The 21,812-nt window shown below is 48.7% G+C and overlaps 1 protein-coding gene across 1 annotated transcript in view; it reads right to left on the reverse strand.

Moving 5' to 3' along the window:
- Positions 1–19,588, reverse strand: part of AADACL4 (arylacetamide deacetylase like 4) — a 44,682-nt gene extending 25,094 nt beyond the window's left edge. Inside the window, exon 1 of the mRNA XM_087858314.1 lies at positions 19,403–19,588. Within this exon, the coding sequence (XP_087714440.1) occupies positions 19,403–19,537 (135 nt within the window). The 5' untranslated portion in view covers positions 19,538–19,588. The remainder of the gene's footprint in view (positions 1–19,402) is intronic.
- Between the last annotated feature and the right edge of the window lie 2,224 nt (positions 19,589–21,812).

Below are 21,812 nucleotides of genomic sequence, written 5' to 3' on the forward strand. Positions count from 1 at the left end.
TCGAGCCCCACGTCGGGATCCCCGCTCAGTGGGGAGTCTGCTTCTCCCTCTCCCTCTGCCCCTCCTCCCTGCTTCTGCTCGCTCTCTCTCTCCCAAATAAATAAATAAAATCTTTTTTTAAAAAGATTTTTTCATCCCTAAGAAACTAATAAAGTTAAGTTTAAGCTAGATATCACAAAGAAATAAAAAGTTAAGAAAAAGGATATTTAAGTCCAAGAAATTGTGACCATTCGACACGACCCGGTTTCAAATATTCCTACTACCAGTATTCTGTGAAGTTAATGCCTATATATATTTCTGCTCTATTTTTATCAAAATAAAATATAAAAACTTAAAAAAAAAACACAAGAGAGAGGCACCTGGGTGGCTTAGTCGGTTAAGCATCCAACTCGATTTCGGCTCAGGTGATGATCTCGGAGTCGTGGGATCAAGCCCTGTGTTGGGCTCCGTGCACAGCGTAGGGTCTGCTTGTCCCTCTCCCTCTGCTCCTCCCTCCGGCTCCCTACCTCTCTCACACATAAATAAATAAAACCACACCAAGAGGTAGGCCCTGTTGTCATCCTCACTGTACAGATGAGGACACTGAGGCCCCAGTTGCCTAATTAACTCCCCCTCATTCACAGAGACAGAAAGCAGATGGGCTCAGCCCATCTGTTCTCTGCTGGGTAGGCGAACAGATGGATGGATGAACACACGGACAGGAGGAAGCTTACCTCGAGGACTCCCCGGCCTCCCAGGCCCCTGCCCCGCACAGAGACGTTCTCTGAAGCTGGCTCAACACACCTGAACTGATGGCTTTCTGGAATTAGAAACTGGACGACACGTGGAGGGTCACTGATCACACCAAGGTCCCAAAACAGATTCCAGGGGGGGAAAACCATACAGAGCCTTCTGGGTGGCAGAGCAGAACCCTGCACACCGCCAGCCAAGGTCCCCATTGTGCCGTGAGGACAGGGCATCCTAGCCGGGCTGGGGCTTCACCCTGTCTTCCCCAGATGCCCCCAGAGTGTCCTGGGGGATGCCAAGCAAGGTGCGGCTCAGAATTCCACCCCGGGCTGAGGGATGATGTTATGGACCCCATTCCATGAGTGAGAAAATGGAGTCCATTTTCAGCCCAGCTGACCCAGCCCTGGAAGCAGACCCCTTGGGGACACTCCCAGATAGCCAAGAAGTCTAATAACTCAGAGCTTGGGGCCCTCAAGAAAACGGGGGCTTACACTACGAAGCTGGGTGAGCCTCCCAGAGGGAGAGACCCAGACACACGGGGTAAGGGCCGAAGCACTCACCCACTTCTCCCAGCCTTCAAAGGTGTTGGCTGGGAAAACCTAAGCACTGTGCAGCCAAGGACCCTCCTGGGGGGCAGGGGGGTCTTCCCTTTGGAGGCAGGGTGTGTCAAGCAGTCAAGAGGCAGCTTTGCCTCCAGTGGAAATTTGGGTAGGTTTCAGATTCAAAGGAATGCCCTCTTTATTGAGGTGAATATGTATTTAATAACAGCACAGCAATTTTCCAACTCCAGTCTAAGCATCTACAAACACTACAGGCTAGGAACATGATGAACGTTGTGCCCATTTTACAGGTCAGAAAACCGAGGCACCGAGAGGTTAAGTAACTTACCCAGGGTCACAGAGCAGAGTCTATGTTCCGACCACTTGTGAGATCCTGCCATCCCTTCCATGGGTGTGAAAGCTGACCTCCTTGGGGTCATTGCCACTAATTCCCATACTCTGACCACTGCAAGGTCCTGCCAGCCCTTTCCCGGGGCTAAAAATGGCATGACAAGGGGGTCATTAGCACCGTTTCGTGCCACACAGCCTCCATCGCCCCTGACGAGCCAGGGTCCTGACTTAGGTGTGACAAATCATCTGGAGGCTGGCGTGGGGGCTTCTCAAGTCCCTTCGTGCCCCGGCCGGAGACAGTCAGCACTGGTCGGGGCCGGAACTGTTTGGCAATAGAACTTTCAGTGCTTGCTACCGAGTGAGAGGCCCACAGCCAGTGCCAGGCCTTCCTCTGAGAGCTTTACCCGTATCATCTCGAGTCCTCACATGCCCCGGGATGTAGAAACTGCCCCGTTTCACAGATGTGGAAGGCAAGGCTCAGGAGTGTTAAGAAATATGTTCCAGGTAGGGGCGCCTGGGTGGCTCAGTCGTTAAGCGTCTGCCTTGGGCTCAGGGCGTGATCCCAGCGTTATGGGGTCGAGCCCCACATCGGGCTCTTCCGCTAGGAGCCTGCTTCTTCCTCTCCCACTCCCCCTGCTGTGTTCCCTCTCTCGCTGGCTGCCTCTGTCTGTGTCGAATAAATAAATAAAACCTTTAAAAATAATAATAAAATAATAAAGAGCCCAAACACATAGAGACAAACAAAAAAACTGGACTCTACACATGGCTATATTATACATTTATCACAAAGAAAAAACCACCTAACTAAAAATATTGCTGCTACACGATTTTTTAAAACACAAAAATTATCTGCTGCAGACTAGAAAAAAAGCTAAATTTCTAATCTGAAACTAAAAAAAAGAAAAAGATGTCTCTTCTTGTAATGTATTCTAACAAGTGTGTTGCACCTCATTTTCTCCTCCAAGAAATAACTAGGAAGACAAGTATCTTTTTCTTCCAAGTGTGCTCTTATGTGTGTGGTATTTAAGTGTGGTCCTGTGACTGACAGCCTCTTATACCATGGGTACAAAGTCATGTTTACTAAAGATGTTTTCAGGGTGCCTGGGTGGCTCCGTTGGTGATCCCTGGGTCCTGGGATCGAGCCCCACGTCGGGATCCCCGCTCAGTGGGGAGTCTGCTTCTCCCTCTCCCTCTGCCCCTCCTCCCTGCTTCTGCTCGCTCTCTCTCTCCCAAATAAATAAATAAAATCTTTTTTTAAAAAGATTTTTTCATCCCTAAGAAACTAATAAAGTTAAGTTTAAGCTAGATATCACAAAGAAATAAAAAGTTAAGAAAAAGGATATTTAAGTCCAAGAAATTGTGACCATTCGACACGACCCGGTTTCAAATATTCCTACTACCAGTATTCTGTGAAGTTAATGCCTATATATATTTCTGCTCTATTTTTATCAAAATAAAATATAAAAACTTAAAAAAAAAACACAAGAGAGAGGCACCTGGGTGGCTTAGTCGGTTAAGCATCCAACTCGATTTCGGCTCAGGTGATGATCTCAGAGTCGTGGGATCAAGCCCTGTGTTGGGCTCCGTGCACAGCGTAGGGTCTGCTTGTCCCTCTCCCTCTGCTCCTCCCTCCGGCTCCCTACCTCTCTCACACATAAATAAATAAAAGCACACCAAGAGGTAGGCCCTGTTGTCATCCTCACTGTACAGATGAGGACACTGAGGCCCCAGTTGCCTAATTAACTCCCCCTCATTCACAGAGACAGAAAGCAGATGGGCTCAGCCCATCTGTTCTCTGCTGGGTAGGCGAACAGATGGATGGATGAACACACGGACAGGAGGAAGCTTACCTCGAGGACTCCCCGGCCTCCCAGGCCCCTGCCCCGCACAGAGACGTTCTCTGAAGCTGGCTCAACACACCTGAACTGATGGCTTTCTGGAATTAGAAACTGGACGACACGTGGAGGGTCACTGATCACACCAAGGTCCCAAAACAGATTCCAGGGGGGGAAAACCATACAGAGCCTTCTGGGTGGCAGAGCAGAACCCTGCACACCGCCAGCCAAGGTCCCCATTGTGCCGTGAGGACAGGGCATCCTAGCCGGGCTGGGGCTTCACCCTGTCTTCCCCAGATGCCCCCAGAGTGTCCTGGGGGATGCCAAGCAAGGTGCGGCTCAGAATTCCACCCCGGGCTGAGGGATGATGTTATGGACCCCATTCCATGAGTGAGAAAATGGAGTCCATTTTCAGCCCAGCTGACCCAGCCCTGGAAGCAGACCCCTTGGGGACACTCCCAGATAGCCAAGAAGTCTAATAACTCAGAGCTTGGGGCCCTCAAGAAAACGGGGGCTTACACTACGAAGCTGGGTGAGCCTCCCAGAGGGAGAGACCCAGACACACGGGGTAAGGGCCGAAGCACTCACCCACTTCTCCCAGCCTTCAAAGGTGTTGGCTGGGAAAACCTAAGCACTGTGCAGCCAAGGACCCTCCTGGGGGGCAGGGGGGTCTTCCCTTTGGAGGCAGGGTGTGTCAAGCAGTCAAGAGGCAGCTTTGCCTCCAGTGGAAATTTGGGTAGGTTTCAGATTCAAAGGAATGCCCTCTTTATTGAGGTGAATATGTATTTAATAACAGCACAGCAATTTTCCAACTCCAGTCTAAGCATCTACAAACACTACAGGCTAGGAACATGATGAACGTTGTGCCCATTTTACAGGTCAGAAAACCGAGGCACCGAGAGGTTAAGTAACTTACCCAGGGTCACAGAGCAGAGTCTATGTTCCGACCACTTGTGAGATCCTGCCATCCCTTCCATGGGTGTGAAAGCTGACCTCCTTGGGGTCATTGCCACTAATTCCCATACTCTGACCACTGCAAGGTCCTGCCAGCCCTTTCCCGGGGCTAAAAATGGCATGACAAGGGGGTCATTAGCACCGTTTCGTGCCACACAGCCTCCATCGCCCCTGACGAGCCAGGGTCCTGACTTAGGTGTGACAAATCATCTGGAGGCTGGCGTGGGGGCTTCTCAAGTCCCTTCGTGCCCCGGCCGGAGACAGTCAGCACTGGTCGGGGCCGGAACTGTTTGGCAATAGAACTTTCAGTGCTTGCTACCGAGTGAGAGGCCCACAGCCAGTGCCAGGCCTTCCTCTGAGAGCTTTACCCGTATCATCTCGAGTCCTCACATGCCCCGGGATGTAGAAACTGCCCCGTTTCACAGATGTGGAAGGCAAGGCTCAGGAGTGTTAAGAAATATGTTCCAGGTAGGGGCGCCTGGGTGGCTCAGTCGTTAAGCGTCTGCCTTGGGCTCAGGGCGTGATCCCAGCGTTATGGGGTCGAGCCCCACATCGGGCTCTTCCGCTAGGAGCCTGCTTCTTCCTCTCCCACTCCCCCTGCTTGTGTACCCTGTCTCACTGGCTGTCTCTGTCAAATAAATAAATAAATAATATTTAAAAAAAAAAAAAAAAAGAAAAGAAAAAGAAATATGTTCCAGGTAAGGTGGCTGGTACGTGGAGGAGGCGGGTATAGTAATCTCTGCCAACTTGGCTTAAAAGAACAGAAATTCATTCTCTCACGATGGCAGAGGCCAGAAGTCTGAAAGCAGAGGTGTGGGTAGGACCACGCTCCGTCCCTCGGAAGGGTCCAGGAGAGAATCACTCCTGGCCTCGTCCAGGCTCTGATGAGCTCAGGCGTCCCCTGGCCTGTGGCTGCCCCTCTCCAGCCCCTGCCTCTGCTTTCCACAGCTTCTCCTCTCCTCTGTGAGCCGCTCTTCTCTTCTAAGGACACTTGGCTTTGGAATTGGAGCCCATCCGGGTAATCTAGAAGGATCTAGATTCTTAGCTTAATCACATCTGCAAAGATGTTTTTCTCCAAATTAGGTCACACGCTGGAGATGACGATGTGGACATATCTTGCTGGGGGCCACCTTTCATCTTACGGTGGTAGGATTTGAACCAATCTGGCTGTCAGCCAGGCATTTAAAAAGCATTAGGCACCCCCGCAGGTACCCGGGTGCCAGCCCCTAGGGAGGGGCCCCTGCCGGACCCCGGTGGAGCTCAAGACACATTAGGCCCAGTGTCTCAAGATGCTGGTCCCATGGGGACAGTGTAACCTGAGGCTCCTAAGTGTGGGGGACAGGAATCCTAGGTGGTCTTTCCCCTTCCAATACTGTTTCCCCAACCTCACCTGCCCTGCCCTGGGCAGATCCCCACTTACCTGCCACACACGCTGTACCCCACCTTCTCCTGTAGGACGTCCCCACAAATGTGAAGTTGAGTTTGTGACCAGAGAGTTCTGCCTGTCTCCCCACCATGTGTGAGATGGGAGGACAGGGTCTATGCCTACTTTTGCTGGACCTCTCCCGCCTCCAACATCCAGTGTGGAGCTCCAGAGGGGGTTTTAATAACAGCTTTCTTGAGATACAATTCACGTGCCATACAATTCACTTATTTTGGGCAAACAATCCAGCGACATTTAGAATATTCACATGGTCGTGTAACCATCGTCACAATCGATTCCAGACATTTGCATCACCCCAGAGAGAAGCCCTGAACCTATCTATTAGCCGTCACTCTGCCGTTTTCCCCCCACCCTCCACCCCGACCCAGGCAACCAGTAATCTGCTTCTTATCTTCAGGGATTTACCTCTTTTGGACATTTCACATAATCGTACGATCTTACGGTACGTGGTCTTCACTGCCTGGCTTCTCTCACTTGGCCTAAATGTTGACAACATCATGGTGAAGCCTGTAAAGCACTTCATTTCTTCTTATGGCTAAATAACACCCCAGCACACGGATGTACCGCAGTCGCTTTCCCTTTGTAAGTTGATGGCCCCTTTTTGGTTATTATGAATAATGCTGTGAACATTCGCATACGAGATAGTGTGTGGACATATGTCTTCGCTTCTCTTGGGTGTGTGCCTAGGAGCGGAATCGCTAGGACACGTGGGAACTCCATGTTTGAGGCTCCCCCATGGGTTAATAAATGACTGCCTGTCACCGGCCACATGACCTTGGCCTGGTGACTTGACCTTCGCCTGCCTCAGATCCCTCAATTGTATAGTGGGAACTGACTCACCCAATAAATATTTATTGAACACCTACTATGGGCTGGGCCCTGTTCTGGGTGCTGGGATCACAGCAGACGAATTCCTGCTCTCAGAGACTTCCAACAGAGAGATCCGGATCGTAAATAGACAACAATGGAAGGATAGGAAGTCCGATGAAAAGTGCTACAGGGGAACAGAAGGCAGAGAAAGAGAGTGTGGGGGGGTGCAGAATGAAGGTGCTGTCCCAGGGTTAATGGGACCTCCAGGAAGGCCTCACTGAGGCAGTGACATTGTGCAAGACCCAGGGGAGGCAAGAGAGTGAAGCTTACAGAGATGGAGGGTTGGGAGCTCAGAGGTTGGGTACGTTGCGATCACCCCTACTTGCAGGATATTTTTGCCAGAGTCAAATGCAGCCATGTTGATTATTTGTGTCCTCACCGTCTTGGGCATCGCTTCTTCTGAATGGAGCCCCCAAGCCACCATTTAAAATTCATTAGAAACCCAGAGCAATGAACACACAGGATGGGTTGGACCCCTCTGCCTTGGAGAAATCTGGGAGGACTCTTGGGAGGAGGTGGCATTCAACTCAGGCTTGAAGACTTGAGGAAGGCCTGGCTGACTCTCCAGCCTCCATCATCAGGGGCTCTCTGGTTGGCTTCTGCACCCCCTGACAGCAGCATCTGTGTGCTGGACGCCAGGAAGTAGATGAGTTTCCTGAAGCCAGGCAGCCTTCGGGGACGGGGAGCGCTCACAGCTCAGGTGAGAAGCAGGCACTTCCCTGCTCCACTCCCTCCCTGTCCACAACAGACGTCTTTGTTCCCTTCACAGACGTAGGCCTTCCTTTCCAGATCACTGCCCTCTCCTTTCTCCCCAGTCTGAATCTGGGGGCAGGTGAGAGGTAAACGTGGCAGGTGGCTATTTCCTGCCAGGCCAGCCTTGGGGGAAAGCCCCATCCTGGATGGCGGCCCTTCTCTGTCTTGGTCGAATCAATAGTTGATTCATTGGTCAGTTTGTTCAACAAACATTTCCTGCTCATCTCCACCATGCCAGGCTCTATGGACATGAGATGATTCCGGCCCGCTGCTAATCCCCAGGCTGGGGAAGGCCACCGATGCCAATAAACACGTGTTTCTGGCATTCTGGCGTTCTGGCCGTCTTCACTGGGTGCAGAGCAGAAATAGTGCGAGGTCGCTGGAGCCAGACACAGGACTGCCTGCTGCCCTGTGGCCCGGTGCAAAATGAAAATGCATCCCCCTTGTTCAAAAATGATTAGGGATTTCCAAAGGCAACAGGAGAGCATCGAACCAAATGTGGGGGCCTTCTAAGTGTGACAGCATAGGTCACATGCCTGCAAAGCCGCCAGCCCTACCCTGGAGAAGCTCCCAATCACATGGAAGATTTGGACAGGTCATTTCCCCTCCGTTTTCTTTATCCGTAAATTGGGTTTGTACCTGCCTCTTATGTTGGGTTGTTATAAACATTAAATGATTTTTTTTTTAAAGGAGTTTCCATGCCCAGCATGGAGCCCAACACAGGGCTTGAATTTGCAACCCTGAGATCGAGACCTGAGCTGAGATCAAGAGTGGGATGCTTAACCGACTGAGCCACCCAGGCGCCCCGAGCATTAAAGAAATTATATTTATAAATGTACTACAGCAGAAATGAGTGTATAATAGATCAGCAATCAATAATAGCTATTATCATCCCAGCAGGTTCCAAAAGAGGGGGGAAGGGTCAATGTGGGGGGAGCAGCTCCATCAGCAGTGGTATGGAGTGGGCTGAGCCCCGAAATACAAAGGCAAACACATGTCCCCTGCAAACAGAGACAAGCCACGTGGCATTCGCCCCAGATTCATAGGACTGAAGTGGTGGTGGAGTCGCCTCCCTGGCTGTGTTTTATGTACTTGTTCACATCCGCTTGCCTTTCCGGGACCCACATTCTCTGGCCCACAGACCTCGGGGCCAAACCAATGGGCACCTCCACCTCTCAGCTGTGTGGACTCGGCCCCTCCGTGCTCGGTTTCTTTCATCTGTAAAAAAAGCATCATAACAGTGCACACCTCCACGGGCTGTTCTGAGAATCACGCATGTACAGCCCTGAGCACGGGCTGGCACATGGGAAGAGCTTTCTGATTAAGCTGGAGGGAGCATCTGGAGTACCTGGGATGGCAAGAAGAGACTGTGAAGAATGATCTAGGGACCGAGCTGAGAGGCGGTTTACGAAGTAACTGACCGGGGGGCGCCTGGGAGGCTCAGTTGGTTGAGCGTCTGTCTGCCTTCAGCCCGGGTCCTACTCCAGGGTCCTGGGATTGAGCCCCGCATCGGGGACTCAGCGGGGAGTCTGCTTCTGCGTTTCCCTCTGCTTGTGCTCTCTCTGTCTCTGTCTTTCTCTCTCTCTCTTCCTCTCAAAAAATAAATAAAAAAATAAATAAATAATAAAAGCAGATGAGGTTTTTCCTCTGGTCTTGTTCTGTGTCCTAAGAGCTTGTTTGGGACCAGAGCAAACATCCTCTCTGGTCTCTGACATCCAGAGGCTACACTTCCCCAGGTGCGCCTTGGTGGCCAGTCGAACAGACCCGGGACCAGAGACAGGCAGTTACAAGCATCAGGACGTTTGTCACGAGAGGTCCCAGCCCATCAGGGCCTTGGTCGTCTCCATCTTCGTTGTTTGTTAATGCTAGAAAGTGCCATTTCAGTAGCACCTGTCTGGTGTCACAGGTCAGCGTCTCACGTCTTCCCGCGAGATCAGACACCTCTTTCATGACACCCTTCTTTACACTTATGCCACAGAGGTCTCTGCTTTCTTAGACTATTCCTGGGAGTAAATTTTAGGTTATCTATGCCCTCTCCAGGGCCACCTCTTGCATCCATGTAAAGATTTAGTCTTAAGCCTGGAAAGTTGCTTCCAGGTCTTTCCACAAAGAGACTTACTGGACTGAGTTGCTACTGGAGTAAATATTCTAATATCCCAATGGTGACCCCTCTTTGTCAGCGGCCAGATGATAGATCTGTTGAATCAGAAAAACTTCTATATTTGGAAAAAATTTAGAGCGCTCCTATTCCAAACAGTTGCCTTATTGGTATTTATGGGAAGATCAAACTGAAAGGAAAATACCAAAAAACAAAACAAAACAAAAAGCTATAACGGCTAAGGTGCCTGGGTGGTTCACTCAGTTGAGTGTCTTGCCTTCAGCTCAGGTCATGATCCCAGGGTCCTGGGATCGAGCCCTGCCTCAGGCTCCCTACTCAGTGGGGAGTCTGCTTCTCCCTCTCCCTCTGCCTCTCCCTCTGCCTCTCCCCTGTTCATGCTCTCTCTCTCAATTAAATAAAATCTTTAAAAAAAAAGAAGAAATTAAGAAAAAAAGTATAACATGGCTAGCTTTAGGGAATCCCTTCATAAAATGAAAGAACAGAAGTCAGAAGAAAAAGCAAAAACCAAATCTGACATTCACCCCCTTCTTAGAGCTCCCTGTATCCCCAACTCCCTGTGTCTGGCCCTCCAAAAGATCTTTAGGCTTTTGGATCTCTGGGCCCCAGGTCTCGACCTCCCCTTTCAAACCCAACCTCATCTCCTCAACCAATTTCCTTAAATCCTAAAACCCCATCTTCCCCAGAAGAACCCTTCAAGAACCAGCTGCCTATTTTAAGCTCCCTTGCCTTACCAGCTTTGCAGAGAACCCTCGGGCCTGATCTCCAGGCTCTGGGAATACAGGTTTCTTGTGTAAACACGAAATGTCAGGAAGTAAATCCAGTAAGAGCACCCAGGAAGGGCCATAAAGCTCGTTTTGCCGTGCCTTTTAATTCCTCATATTTTCCAGGGCTTTGTCCTCAAACTATCAGTTTCAGACATTCCTAGGCAGTGTCCTTTACGGACTTATCCTGGACCCCCACCGCAATAAAGTTCATGTCCTCTGGACAGCAGCAGGCCTTTAAACTATAAAACCCTTTAACCTCCTCTCTCAACGGATCCTACCAAATTTAGAGAGGAATCAGAAAGCTCAATGGCTATTCACAGCCCCACTCACAGACTCGCAGAGAGCTTGTCTGGCTACTAAGGGGAGTCCACCCAGCCCGTGATTATGGGGTGGCCATCGGGCAGGCCACAGGGCGCCCTGGAGAAACTCCCCTTGCAGGGGAAACATGGCCATAGCCGCTCCCCACCCTCCCACAACTAACCAGGAGCCAGCTCAGCTAGAGGCTGATATCTGAGGGTTCATAGGGGCGCTAGAGGAAGGCTTTCCTCCCAAAGTTAATTGGCCTAAGGTTGAAATACATACTCAGAAAGAAGGGGAACACCCAAACACCTTTGTTGAACGGTTTGCACAAACTTTTCAAAGGTGCACTGTGTTAAATCTGGAAGCCCCAGAACACAGAGACCTCCTCATTTCTGCTTTAGTGGGAAATTTCCTCCCTGATATAAAAAACACATCCACAGTCACGTGATGGGTTGGACTGGGCGGGTCATGGAGGCAGCTTCCCAGTCCTTTGAAAAGAACTTACTAAAAGCAATGATTCTTGGTTTGCATCTCACATCTTTGCAAAGACAAGACCGTGACTCAGAAAAACTTGAAACCCACTCCGAGATCTCCCTATTCTCCCCCAGACAATCGCAGACATTGTAAAACAAAAGAACAACCCCCCTCCCCCGCCCCAGGACATGGGAAGAGAAATTGTCCCACACTTAAGAAAGGTAAGGTTTAAAAAGCAATTCCCCAAAACCCCAGAACCCCCCAAAAATGAGAGGGTCAGCCCATCTTAAGTCACATGGATCCAACCATAAAACTTAGAGGATTGGGGACAGGATTTCATAGCTGACGTGGGCGCGACTTTCTCTACCGTTGGTTGGGAGGGTTTGTCTCCACTGGGCAGCAGCCCTGATTGCTCCAGGCTGTCTGTCTCAGGGAGACCTGCCCTATGGCTAGACCTCAGGCCAGCCCAGCATGCATCTGTAAGCCTCCTCTCCCTCACCCGGCCTTTCCAGCTGCTACTGTTCTCCTGCAAACCTTCTGGATAGCGATCTGTTATGTAAGTTTAATGCCCCTATAAATCACAGTGAGAAGGATGTTTTTGTTTCTTTGCCATCCGACCAAGCCCCCCGTTTCCTACTTTCTTCCTACTTCTGTTCCAAATTCTTCTGAGGAAGACAAGTCTTTTCAAGGTGTCCCAATCAGGGGCGCCTGGCTGGCTCAGTCAGTAGGGCACAGACTCTTGATCTCAGGGTCATGAGTTGGGCATAGAGCTGACTTAAATGGGGGGAAAAAAAGTTAAAAGATGTCCCAATCAGTCTTTGGGTCACACATGCAAGTGAAGCTGGATTGTTACAAAGTGGGGAACGTGTGCACATTTCTTGGAAAAGAAACCAGTTTGATTAGTGGCTCCATATCCTTTCTCCCAAAGATACGGGAACAAGGAATTGAGCCTCTAAGACACTCTCCTGCAGGAGAACATCCTTGTCTCTACTCTCCTACCCTGGAACACCCCAATCTTGCCAGTAAAGAAAGCAGGCAAATTTTTTTTCTTTCTTTCTTTTTCTTAATTGAAGTGGGTCTGACTTTATTTTTTTTTTCTTTTATTTTGTTCGTCACCATCATGAGTTTTTGATGCGGTGTTCCATGATTCATTGTTTGCATATGCCACCCAGTGCTCCATGCAGTACGTGCCCTCCTTAATCCCCATCACCGGGCTAACCCATCCCTCCCACCCCGTTCCCCTCTGACACTCTCAGTTTGTTTCCCAGAGTCCATCATCTCTCATGGTTCGTCTCCCTCTTTGATTTCCCCCACTTCATTTTTCCCTTCCTTCTCCTAACATCCTCCATGCTATTCCTTGCGCTCCACATATAAGTGAAACCGTATGATAATTGTCTTTCTCTGCTTGACTTATTTCACTTGGCATAATCCCCTCCAGTGCCGTCCATGTCGATGTAAATAGTGGGTATTCATCCTTACTGATGGCTGAGTAATATTCCACTGTGTAAATGGGCCACAACTTCTTGATCCATTTGTCTGTTGAAGGGCATCTCGGCTCCTTCCACAGTTTGGCTGAAAGCAGGCAAATTTGACTCAGAGGGAGAACAAGTTTATTGATTCGTACAGGACCTGAGGTCCATATACTCTTCTGTAATTCCTTGGTAGCTGTGGTCCCCAGCACAGCTGACCCTCACCTCCTGCCTGCGGAAGCAGCCTGGTTTATAGACCTTGACCTCTCCTCTGCTTTCTTTTCAAGCCCGCTGCATCCCGATTCGCAATTTCCTTTTTTGCATTTACATTTAGAGGGAGACAACCCAGACTCGCATACCACACGGATATTGTGGGTGTCCCTCAATGTTTTCTCAAGTCCTTAAGGCCGATCAGGACTCTCTAACCTCTCCCCCAGGGTCCACGCTGACGCAGTATGACTCTGCAATCAAACTCCGCCGGGAGCTCTTCTAGACCCCCATCCTCTTGCCAACACCAGCTGCATGAGACCGTGAAGCCTGTAGATCTAAGCTCCAATGAGTGCCGACAACTGCTTTCCACTTAGAACGTGAGCTATCACGGGGCATTCAAAAGCTCACTCCGAAACACCTTGAGTCAATTCTGTCCACCCCTCTCCTCCAAACGAGAAAACAGTTCCGGAAAGTTTTAGAGGCCACCGGCTACTGCCACCGACGAATTCCTCATTTTGCGGTTTTTACTGAACCTTTGCTTGCTACTCTCTCCGACATCAGCTTAGAGTCTATTTCCTGGATTCCAGAGGCATGAATCTCCTTTGAAGCCTTCAAATTAGCTCTGTCCACACCCCCGGCTCTTGGCTCAACCTAATTTTGACAAGCCCTTTCATTTACATTGCCATGAACATAATGGCATTGCTGTGGGCAATTCTAGGATGAACTGTGGCTTCTCAGACATGGCCTATAGCATATTTCTCATGCCAGTTAGACCCTATGGCATCAGATACGCTCCCATGCTACGTGCAGTGGCTGAAGCTGCCAGCTTGATGGACAAAGCCGAGGATCCCCACCACCCGTATGTGTCCCGGGTGCGGTCTGCTCTTTTACAAGTTCATAGGACACAGCACCTCTCTACATGGCAATGGACCATTTACAAACAGGCTCATTTGACTCCCCCTTCCATCCTCTTCCACCAGGGCAACCTTTAAATCCAGCTGCCTTACTCCCCCTCCTGATGCTGGAGAGCCCCTCTCTATTCCCCACGACTGCCTTACAACCATAGATATGGTCTCAAAGCCGCAAGAGGACCTCTCAAATGTCCTTCCAGACAACCCAGACGTACTTCTATTTTGTGATGGCTCCTATGAACAAAATTTCCAGGGACACATAATAACTGGTTATGGCACAGTTTCCCCGCCGGAAACACTGGAGACACATTCTTTACCCACTGTCAACTCAGCCCAAGTGGCTGAGCTCATAGCTCTTAATAGAGCCCGCATGTTGGTAGAAGGAAAAGCTGCTACATACACAGACTCCAAGTGAGCCTTTGGAGTCGGCCATGCTGTTGGCAAAATTTGGAAATCCTGGGAATTCTTAGCTTCTGTGGGTACTCCCATCGCCAATGGGCATGTAATTGCTGACCTACTACGAGCTATTCGCCTCCTTCTGAAATTGCCATTGTTCACTGCTCAGCCCTACTAAGAAACAGACAGAACTGCTAAGTGTGCAGCCCAAAATGGATCTCCTTATCCTCTCTCCACCCAATCTCTAACTCTACCTTTATCCGTGAGTGATATTATTCATTATCAGGCAAATGCCCCACAATCTGAAAAGGATACTTTGGCCCAAAAGGATGCCAAACAATGACCCGATGGCTTTTACCCTGGGCCAAAGGGACTCCCTAGCCCCTTTTCTTGTAACCTTTTGGTTTGTACGTATCTCCCACTCAAAGGGGCATGTGTCAAACTGGATAATTAAGGAACTAAAAGACCATTGGTTTTGCCCTGGCTTCCACAAAATTTCTGGCCAAAGTATTTCCCGGTGCGCTACTTGTAAATCTCACCAGATTTCTGGAAGAACTCAGTTTACCCTTTTTGGTCCACACTGCCTTTTTGGCATTTCAAATGGATTTTTATAGATTTGCCCTCAGCATTGGGATGTTCTCATTGTTTGATTATCGTTTGCAGGTTTAGTGGACAGATGGAATGCCATCCAACTAGATGTCCTGATGCCACCACAATGGTTAAGAAGTTATACTTGAGATCATTCCTTGCCTTGGCATTCCTTTACGGACTGAGTCAGACCAACGAACTCACTTTAGCAGAGAGATCAATCACCTGATTACAAAAATTGGGGGGGGGGGTACTCATTAAAATTTCATACCCTCTGTCAGCCTCAATGATCAGGGCAAAGGAAACCTAAAAATCTAGACATAAAAAGGAACTTAAGAAAGATCTGTCAAGGGGCGCCTGGGTGGCACCGCGGTTAAGCGTCTGCCTTCGGCTCAGGGAGTGATCCCGGCGTTATGGGATCGAGCCCCACATCAGGCTCCTCTGCTGTGAGCCTGCTTCTTCCTCTCCCACTCCCCCTGCTTGTGTTCCCTCTCTCGCTGGCTGTCTCTATCTCCATCGGATAAATAAATAAAATCTTAAAAAAAAAAAAGAGTTCTTAAAATTAAAAAAAAAAAAAAAGAAAGAAAGATCTGTCAAGAAACCAGTCTTAAATGGCAGGAATCATTGCCCTTGGCCCTTATGAAGATCTGGGATTCTCCAAATGGGAGATATGGCTTGACCCCCTTTGAAACAATGTTCGGTTGTCCAATGCCTATGGGTATCTCTAAACCTTTCATTCAGGGATTAAGGGAACAATCCGATGTTATGACTAACTTTGGATAAGGACTAACTGGTATACCTGCAGCATATCACCGGCAGCAAAAGAGGCATGCCATTCCACCACCTGATGAGCTTGCCACCCCTTTCGACCAGGGCCAGGTGTACATCAAGATCTTTAGAAGAAAACACGCTCTATCACCTCCCTGGGAAGGACCCTGCTGAGTCCCTACACTGCCATCGAAATAAAAGAAAAATCCTCCTGGATTCGTGCAAGCTGCACCAACCAAAATAGACTCCGCTTATCCCTCTCGAGACGACTGGGAGACAGCTCTTCCAGGTGACCTGAAAATAAGGATTTCCATGGCCAAGTCCCAAACGTCAGGAGCAGACCACACCACCACGGAGACAGCTTTTCCCAAGAGCACAGATCAAGAAACCTGTTTCACCTACCGTTCTCGCTTTACAGGCTCCGTGATATTAAGAACAAAAACAAAAGCAACTTTCCTTTTTCACAGTTTAAGTCCCTTAATAGAAGGCTGACTGGGGAGTGCTGGTCTCCCTCTTTCCTACTTCCCTCTCTATGTCTGCACTATGGACTCTCTTCCAACCTGCCTTGATCTTACCGACCCTCTCTATTTCAGCAGGTCGGGCACACACCAAACACGCCCTTTATGCCAATTTACCAAAGCTGGCCATGTTAACTAATCAGTCTGATTATTGGCTATGTCAACATTCAGATAATGCAAGGAACCCTAACTGGTCTTTGTTCCTCCCGATGTGACACCTGGAGGACTGAGTACAGAAGATGGATGGGGCCATAGGTATGGTATCCACAACCAGGAGAATGTCACCCTGCCTTTTCCCCCAGAGAGTTACTTGGGCCCCAGAAAATCTCTACAGAAGCTCAAGGACTATCCCTTGTCAGAATAGAAACAATGGCTGAAAGGGTTTCCCTTTGCACTGAAAACAGACGTGTCACCGGACTTCTCCTGGGAGGTAGACCAGGACTCTACTGCAGCCAAACCCCTGTGGCTTGCTGCTGACCATGGCATCTGCAAACTCAGCAAGGAGATTAAAAATAACCAGCACAGACATTTGCCAAATCACCAAATGTTTTTGCAGATCAGCCCTGTATGACATGGGGTGTCTTAGCTGTCCCCCTTGTTAGATTGCCCAATGCCACAGACTATATTTGGGTGGATCGAAATTCTGGACTTACTTGGCTGGGTGACAATACTAAGCTTTCTCGCTGCCAGAACCAACCATAGGCCTCCTACATCAGCTATTTCTCAACCTGTTCTGCTCCCAGAAACTGACAGGACCACATGACGAATAGAGCTAGGCAGATATTAACATTAGCAGTGGCAAGGGTCATGGAACCCTCCAGACTTTGAAAGCTACGGGTTCCAACCTAACCTTGCCTATAAACGGCACTGGTCTTTTTTTAATTTCACGTGGCAACAAAGTACATAGAGTGTTCCCACCTAAATGGTCGGAATGGTGCGGAGCTGGATGCCTGGCTCCTTCCTTCACTAAGCACACCACCCTAAATGCCAGCCAAATTGCAGACTTGGGCTCCTTTGTTCATAAAATTATGCCCCATAAACGTGTCCATTGAGGAATCCCAGAAAATCCACTGGGATGTCACAATTCCAAGGTCTAGTCTTCATTAAAAGTCTTATTCCCAAATTTCAGAGATTACGAATTAGAAAAGGCAACCCTAAACTCTCTCTAGTAATAGAACAAGAGTTCGATTGACAACACCCCGGTCAGGAGTTAACAGCTTAGGCTCCGTGGTTCTCCAAAATCGGCGGGCCCTAGATACACCCACCGTCCGGCAAGGAGGAGCTCGTGCAATTGTTGGTGAAAAATGTTGCCTCTGTGTAAACCAAACAGGCCAAGTAACATATAACTTAAATCGGTCAAAAGAAAGAGTGAATATTTTTCACCAGGTAAATGAAGCATAGACATTACATTGGACTGATCTATTTCCAGAGTCTGTGGGGACTGGTCTGGTGGGATGTGCAGCAATGTGTTCAGATTTGTCCTTTCCTGATGTTTCATCCTCATTCGGATCTATGTTCTTTCTTTTCTTTGCAGGTCTCTTACCGCTCATTGACTAACTGGGTTTCTCCCTCCCCGGTCTCCAGCTCAGCGTTCAGAATCTGAGCTTCCAGGACAGTGTCAGAGGAGGGAACTGTGTGGGCCACCCCAAAATGTACCCCAATGGCATATTGCTTGTCTTGAATTGAAGCTCCTTGAAAAACAACCAGTGGAACAAGGACACTCAGACCCTCCTCCGTCCCCCTGAGAGCAGGACACAAATCTCCTGCATGAGAAACACCCTCCCTGTACTAAGAAGTAAAAAGACATCCTCCTCACCGAGTTAGGGACTTTAAAGTCGAGAAAACCATAGAAACAACAAACCCTGCTGGGTTTTTCCCTAATCTAGGGTCTCAGCCTAAATTTGCTCAGAATTCCTGACTAATTAAATCTCCCAAACACCTGCTTTCTTTTGTCCTGTCAATTTCTCACAAATTTATCATCTCTTTGTCTAAAATGTATAAAGACTGCCTGCCTTGGTCCTTGGGTCTCAATTTCATTATTGGGCCTCCATGCACGTGTATTAAAACTTCAGTTTTCTCTCCTGTTCATCTGTCTCGTATCAATTTAATTCCTAAAACAGCTAAAAGAACCCAGAGGTAAAAAGAAAATTCCTCCCTGCCCTGCACCACCTTCTCCCTGTGTCCATACAAGGTCTCTCCCCTCTACGCATACACCCCCAGGGGTCTCTCTGTGTGCCCAGATTTCCTCGTCTTATAATACAAGTCAGACTTGATTAAGCCCACCCTCACAGCCTCGTTTTAAAGGTCCCATTTCCAAATATAATTGCATTCTGTGGTACCCGCATTAGGGTTCCAGCATAAGAATTTATGGGGAACACAGTTCAGCCCATAGCAAACTGTGCTTTTCCAAAATGTCAAGGTCATGAAAGTCAAAGGAAGGTAGAAGACCAGAACATAGGAGTCAAAAGAGGCATGACAACTAACTTCCACGTGTTCCCTTGGCCTGTTTCCCAGGCTAGAAAAAAAAAATGTTTTTCTTTTGTTACAAAGGATTTTAGTGACACAACTGGCGGTCTGAATAAGGCCTGTAGATTATTACATAACAGCATCATATCAATGGCAACTTCCTGATTTTGAAAAAAAAAAAAAAAGTACTGTAGGGGCTCCTGGGAGGCTCAGTCCCTTACGTGTCGGCCTTCAGCTCAGGTCATGATCCCAGAGTCCTGGGATTGAGTCCCCCATCGAATTCCCTCTCAGCAGTGAGCCTGCTTCTCCCTCCGCCCCTGTGCTCTCTGTCTCTCTGTCTCTCTCTCTCAAACAAATAAATAAGATCTTAAAAAAAAAAAAAAAGCACTGTAGTTATGTGGTAGAAAGTTCTTATTTCTAAGAACTATAGACGAAGTATTTGGGATTATCAGGCAATTGGGTCTGTGATGTACTCTCAAAAAAATATATATACAGACAAAAAAATATATATACGACACACAGTCAATCCCGACCAAATGTAACTAAACGCATGGATGGATGGATAGAAGATACTAGAAAATGTTAGCTAACACATGAGTGAAGAGTACACAGGAAGTCTTAGTCCCAGTTTTGCAACTTTTCTGTGTTTTCAGACCTACAGTTTACAGACGTGCGTCAAACCCTGAGCCGTGAAAACCGAAGCAGCAGGTACGGTATGTTGGGGGATGGGCAGGAAGGGAAGGACACCTATCGAGAGCATCAGGTGGCCCAGCCAGGTAATTAATATCACCCTCATTTGCAGTCTGAGGAAGTGGAGGCACAGACTGCTTCACAGTCCTGCCCGGGGTCACACACACACACACACCCCACCCCACCTCCCCCAAGCCCACTTTGTTAGGCCACGCCCACCGCCCGCTGCCGCTCCCGAGTGGGGCGGCCACACTCACCCACAGCAGCAGCCTCCTTGGAGGGCCCGGTCCCGCAGGGAGGCAGTGGGCTGGGGTAGGCGGCTCCTCCCGGCTGGATTTCCAAACCTGTGGTTTTCCCTGGGTCCCAAACTTCAGCACTAGCCTCAGCCCCATCCGGCCCCGCGGACGTTCAGCACACAAGTGAGACGAAATGAAGAGCCAACGTGATCCGAACAAAGTGTTTCTACAAACTCATGAAAGGAGCCCTTATCAGAAGAGGTTTAGGCAGGAGGCAGGCATGGGGGTTGTGACCCGTCTGATCGCTTCTGCAGGCTCCTGGCAAGCAGGGATCGTTAGCAGATTCTGTTCTGGGTGGGCTCCGTGTCAGCTCCCCATTATGGGATTTTATGGGATTTATGCACAGAACTTTCCTACAAAGCAAGGTATTATAGGACGGATTAGGCAGTTCCGAGAAGCACAGGTTCTGGCTCCCCTGTCTTATTCGTTAGCAGATTTTTTGAGGGGGCCCATGGTCGGGGGCTCTGTGGCCTGACACCAGAACCTCTGTATCCTGCCGACTCTAAAACAAGCATACTTGTACGAAAAGATCATCGAGTGGGTTTTTCTTAATATAAGCTCGTTATAGAATGTTAGGATTATGTAAAACGACCTAAAAAGGAGATGAAAACCACATGCACCTACTATCATCCAGACACAGCCACTGGTAACGTTCTGATGCGTTCCTTTCCTGTCTTTGTGTGTGATGCGCGCGCACACGTGCGCGGGTGGGTGGCGTGTGTGTGCACGCGGAGAGACCGAGAAAGACAAAGGTCCAGAGCAGGGGGAGGGAGAAGCAGAGAGCAGGGGCTCTGCAGGAAAACCGAGTTACATTTGAATTCCATACTTGCCACTCATTGGCTCCAAGACCTTGACCAAGCTGCGTGACCTTCCTTTCCATAGCTGTAAACGGGGAATATAGATCCTTCCTCAAAGGAGCCGTTTTGGTTAAATGAGATGAAATTCAATGGACGTGAAGCATTTAGTATACTGCCCGACACACAGTCAATCCCGACCAAATGTAACTAAATAAATATGAATATGTACTTCTGGATTTTTCTTTCCAAACGTGGGGTCATGCTGGTGGTGCAAATGCATATCCTAACTTTCTAAGGGTTTTGCTGCCCTAATTGTGGAAAACAGACTTCTCCTCCCAGGGAGCTAAAAAAAAAAAAAGAAAAGAAAAAAAAAAGTATAAAATTCCTAATTATGCCCTGCTTCTTAGACTAACTTTGTAACAGGGTAATATATTGTCAATATTGTGCGTATGATGTGGGGGCTGGGGGTGTGTTCTTTTCCTTCATAAGTGACCACCCCAGCTCAGCAAGCACCTGACTGAGGGTACAGAGTCACGACGTCCAGAAAATCGGATTATTCCTTTCCGTTTCAGCAACACAGCCCAAGCCCACACAACGTGGCCATGTTGCTTCTCCTATGTGGGCCTCGGTTTCCTCATCTATTAAATGGGGACAGCAACAGTGCCCCAGCAGCCAGTGGCCAGCCCACTAAGGGACAAAATTCACACAAAGCATAGGACCTGGTGTCTAATAAGCACTCAGGAAAAAGTAAAATAGTAATGAGTATTGTTAAGTTTCTTTTTTTTTTAAGATTTTATTTATTTATTTGTCAGAGAGAGAGCACAAGCAGGGGGAGTGGTAGGCAGAGGGAGAAGCAGGCTCCCTGCTGAGCAGGGAGCCAGATGTGGGGCTCGATTCCAGGACTCTGGGATCATGAGCTGAGCCGAAGGCAGATGCTTCACCGACTGAGCCACCCAGGTGTCCCTATTATTAAGTTTCTTATATTTAGGAGACATAATCTTCATATCATGAATATACATGCCTCTGTTTGGCTATTTCTCTACTCGTATTTTATAAATTGATCAGGGCAACATGCAAAAAGATACTAAGTAATTGCCCAAACAAGGGCTTGTCGATGATGGAACCAGAGCTGGCAGGAGGGAGCCGTGCATCCTTGCCCACTGAGCCACAGCAGGCCAGATGCAGCAAAAGAAACAGAATCTGGAGTATCTGGGATACACCTGCAGAGCCAAGGGGATGCGGGACGGGGCTCTCTGTCATCATAAGGAAAAGCACTCTCATAATATATGGCAGAGATGTAATAAATCTTAAGGCAAGTCTATTGTTGAGAGGCAACAAAGAGGAGGCACTAGGATCGCAAGTTAGACCCCGAGAGGTCTACCTCCTGTTTGAGAATTTACAAATGGCCTCGGGCAAGTGACATTTGGGGTCTCAGTGTCCCCATCTGTTAGGACTAGATGAGATACTGCATTTCATCATCTACAAATAGCACCCGGGGTGCAGTGAGCATTCAATAAAGGTTAGCTGGTTGTGGGGTCTTAAATCCATCACTAGACTCTGGTGTCTGATTGCTT

This window comes from Ursus americanus, chromosome 33 (genome assembly GCF_024610735.1).
Source record: "Ursus americanus isolate L20-20 chromosome 33, mUrsAme1.1.p, whole genome shotgun sequence".
In the NCBI taxonomy this organism is placed as follows: Eukaryota; Metazoa; Chordata; class Mammalia; order Carnivora; family Ursidae; genus Ursus; species Ursus americanus.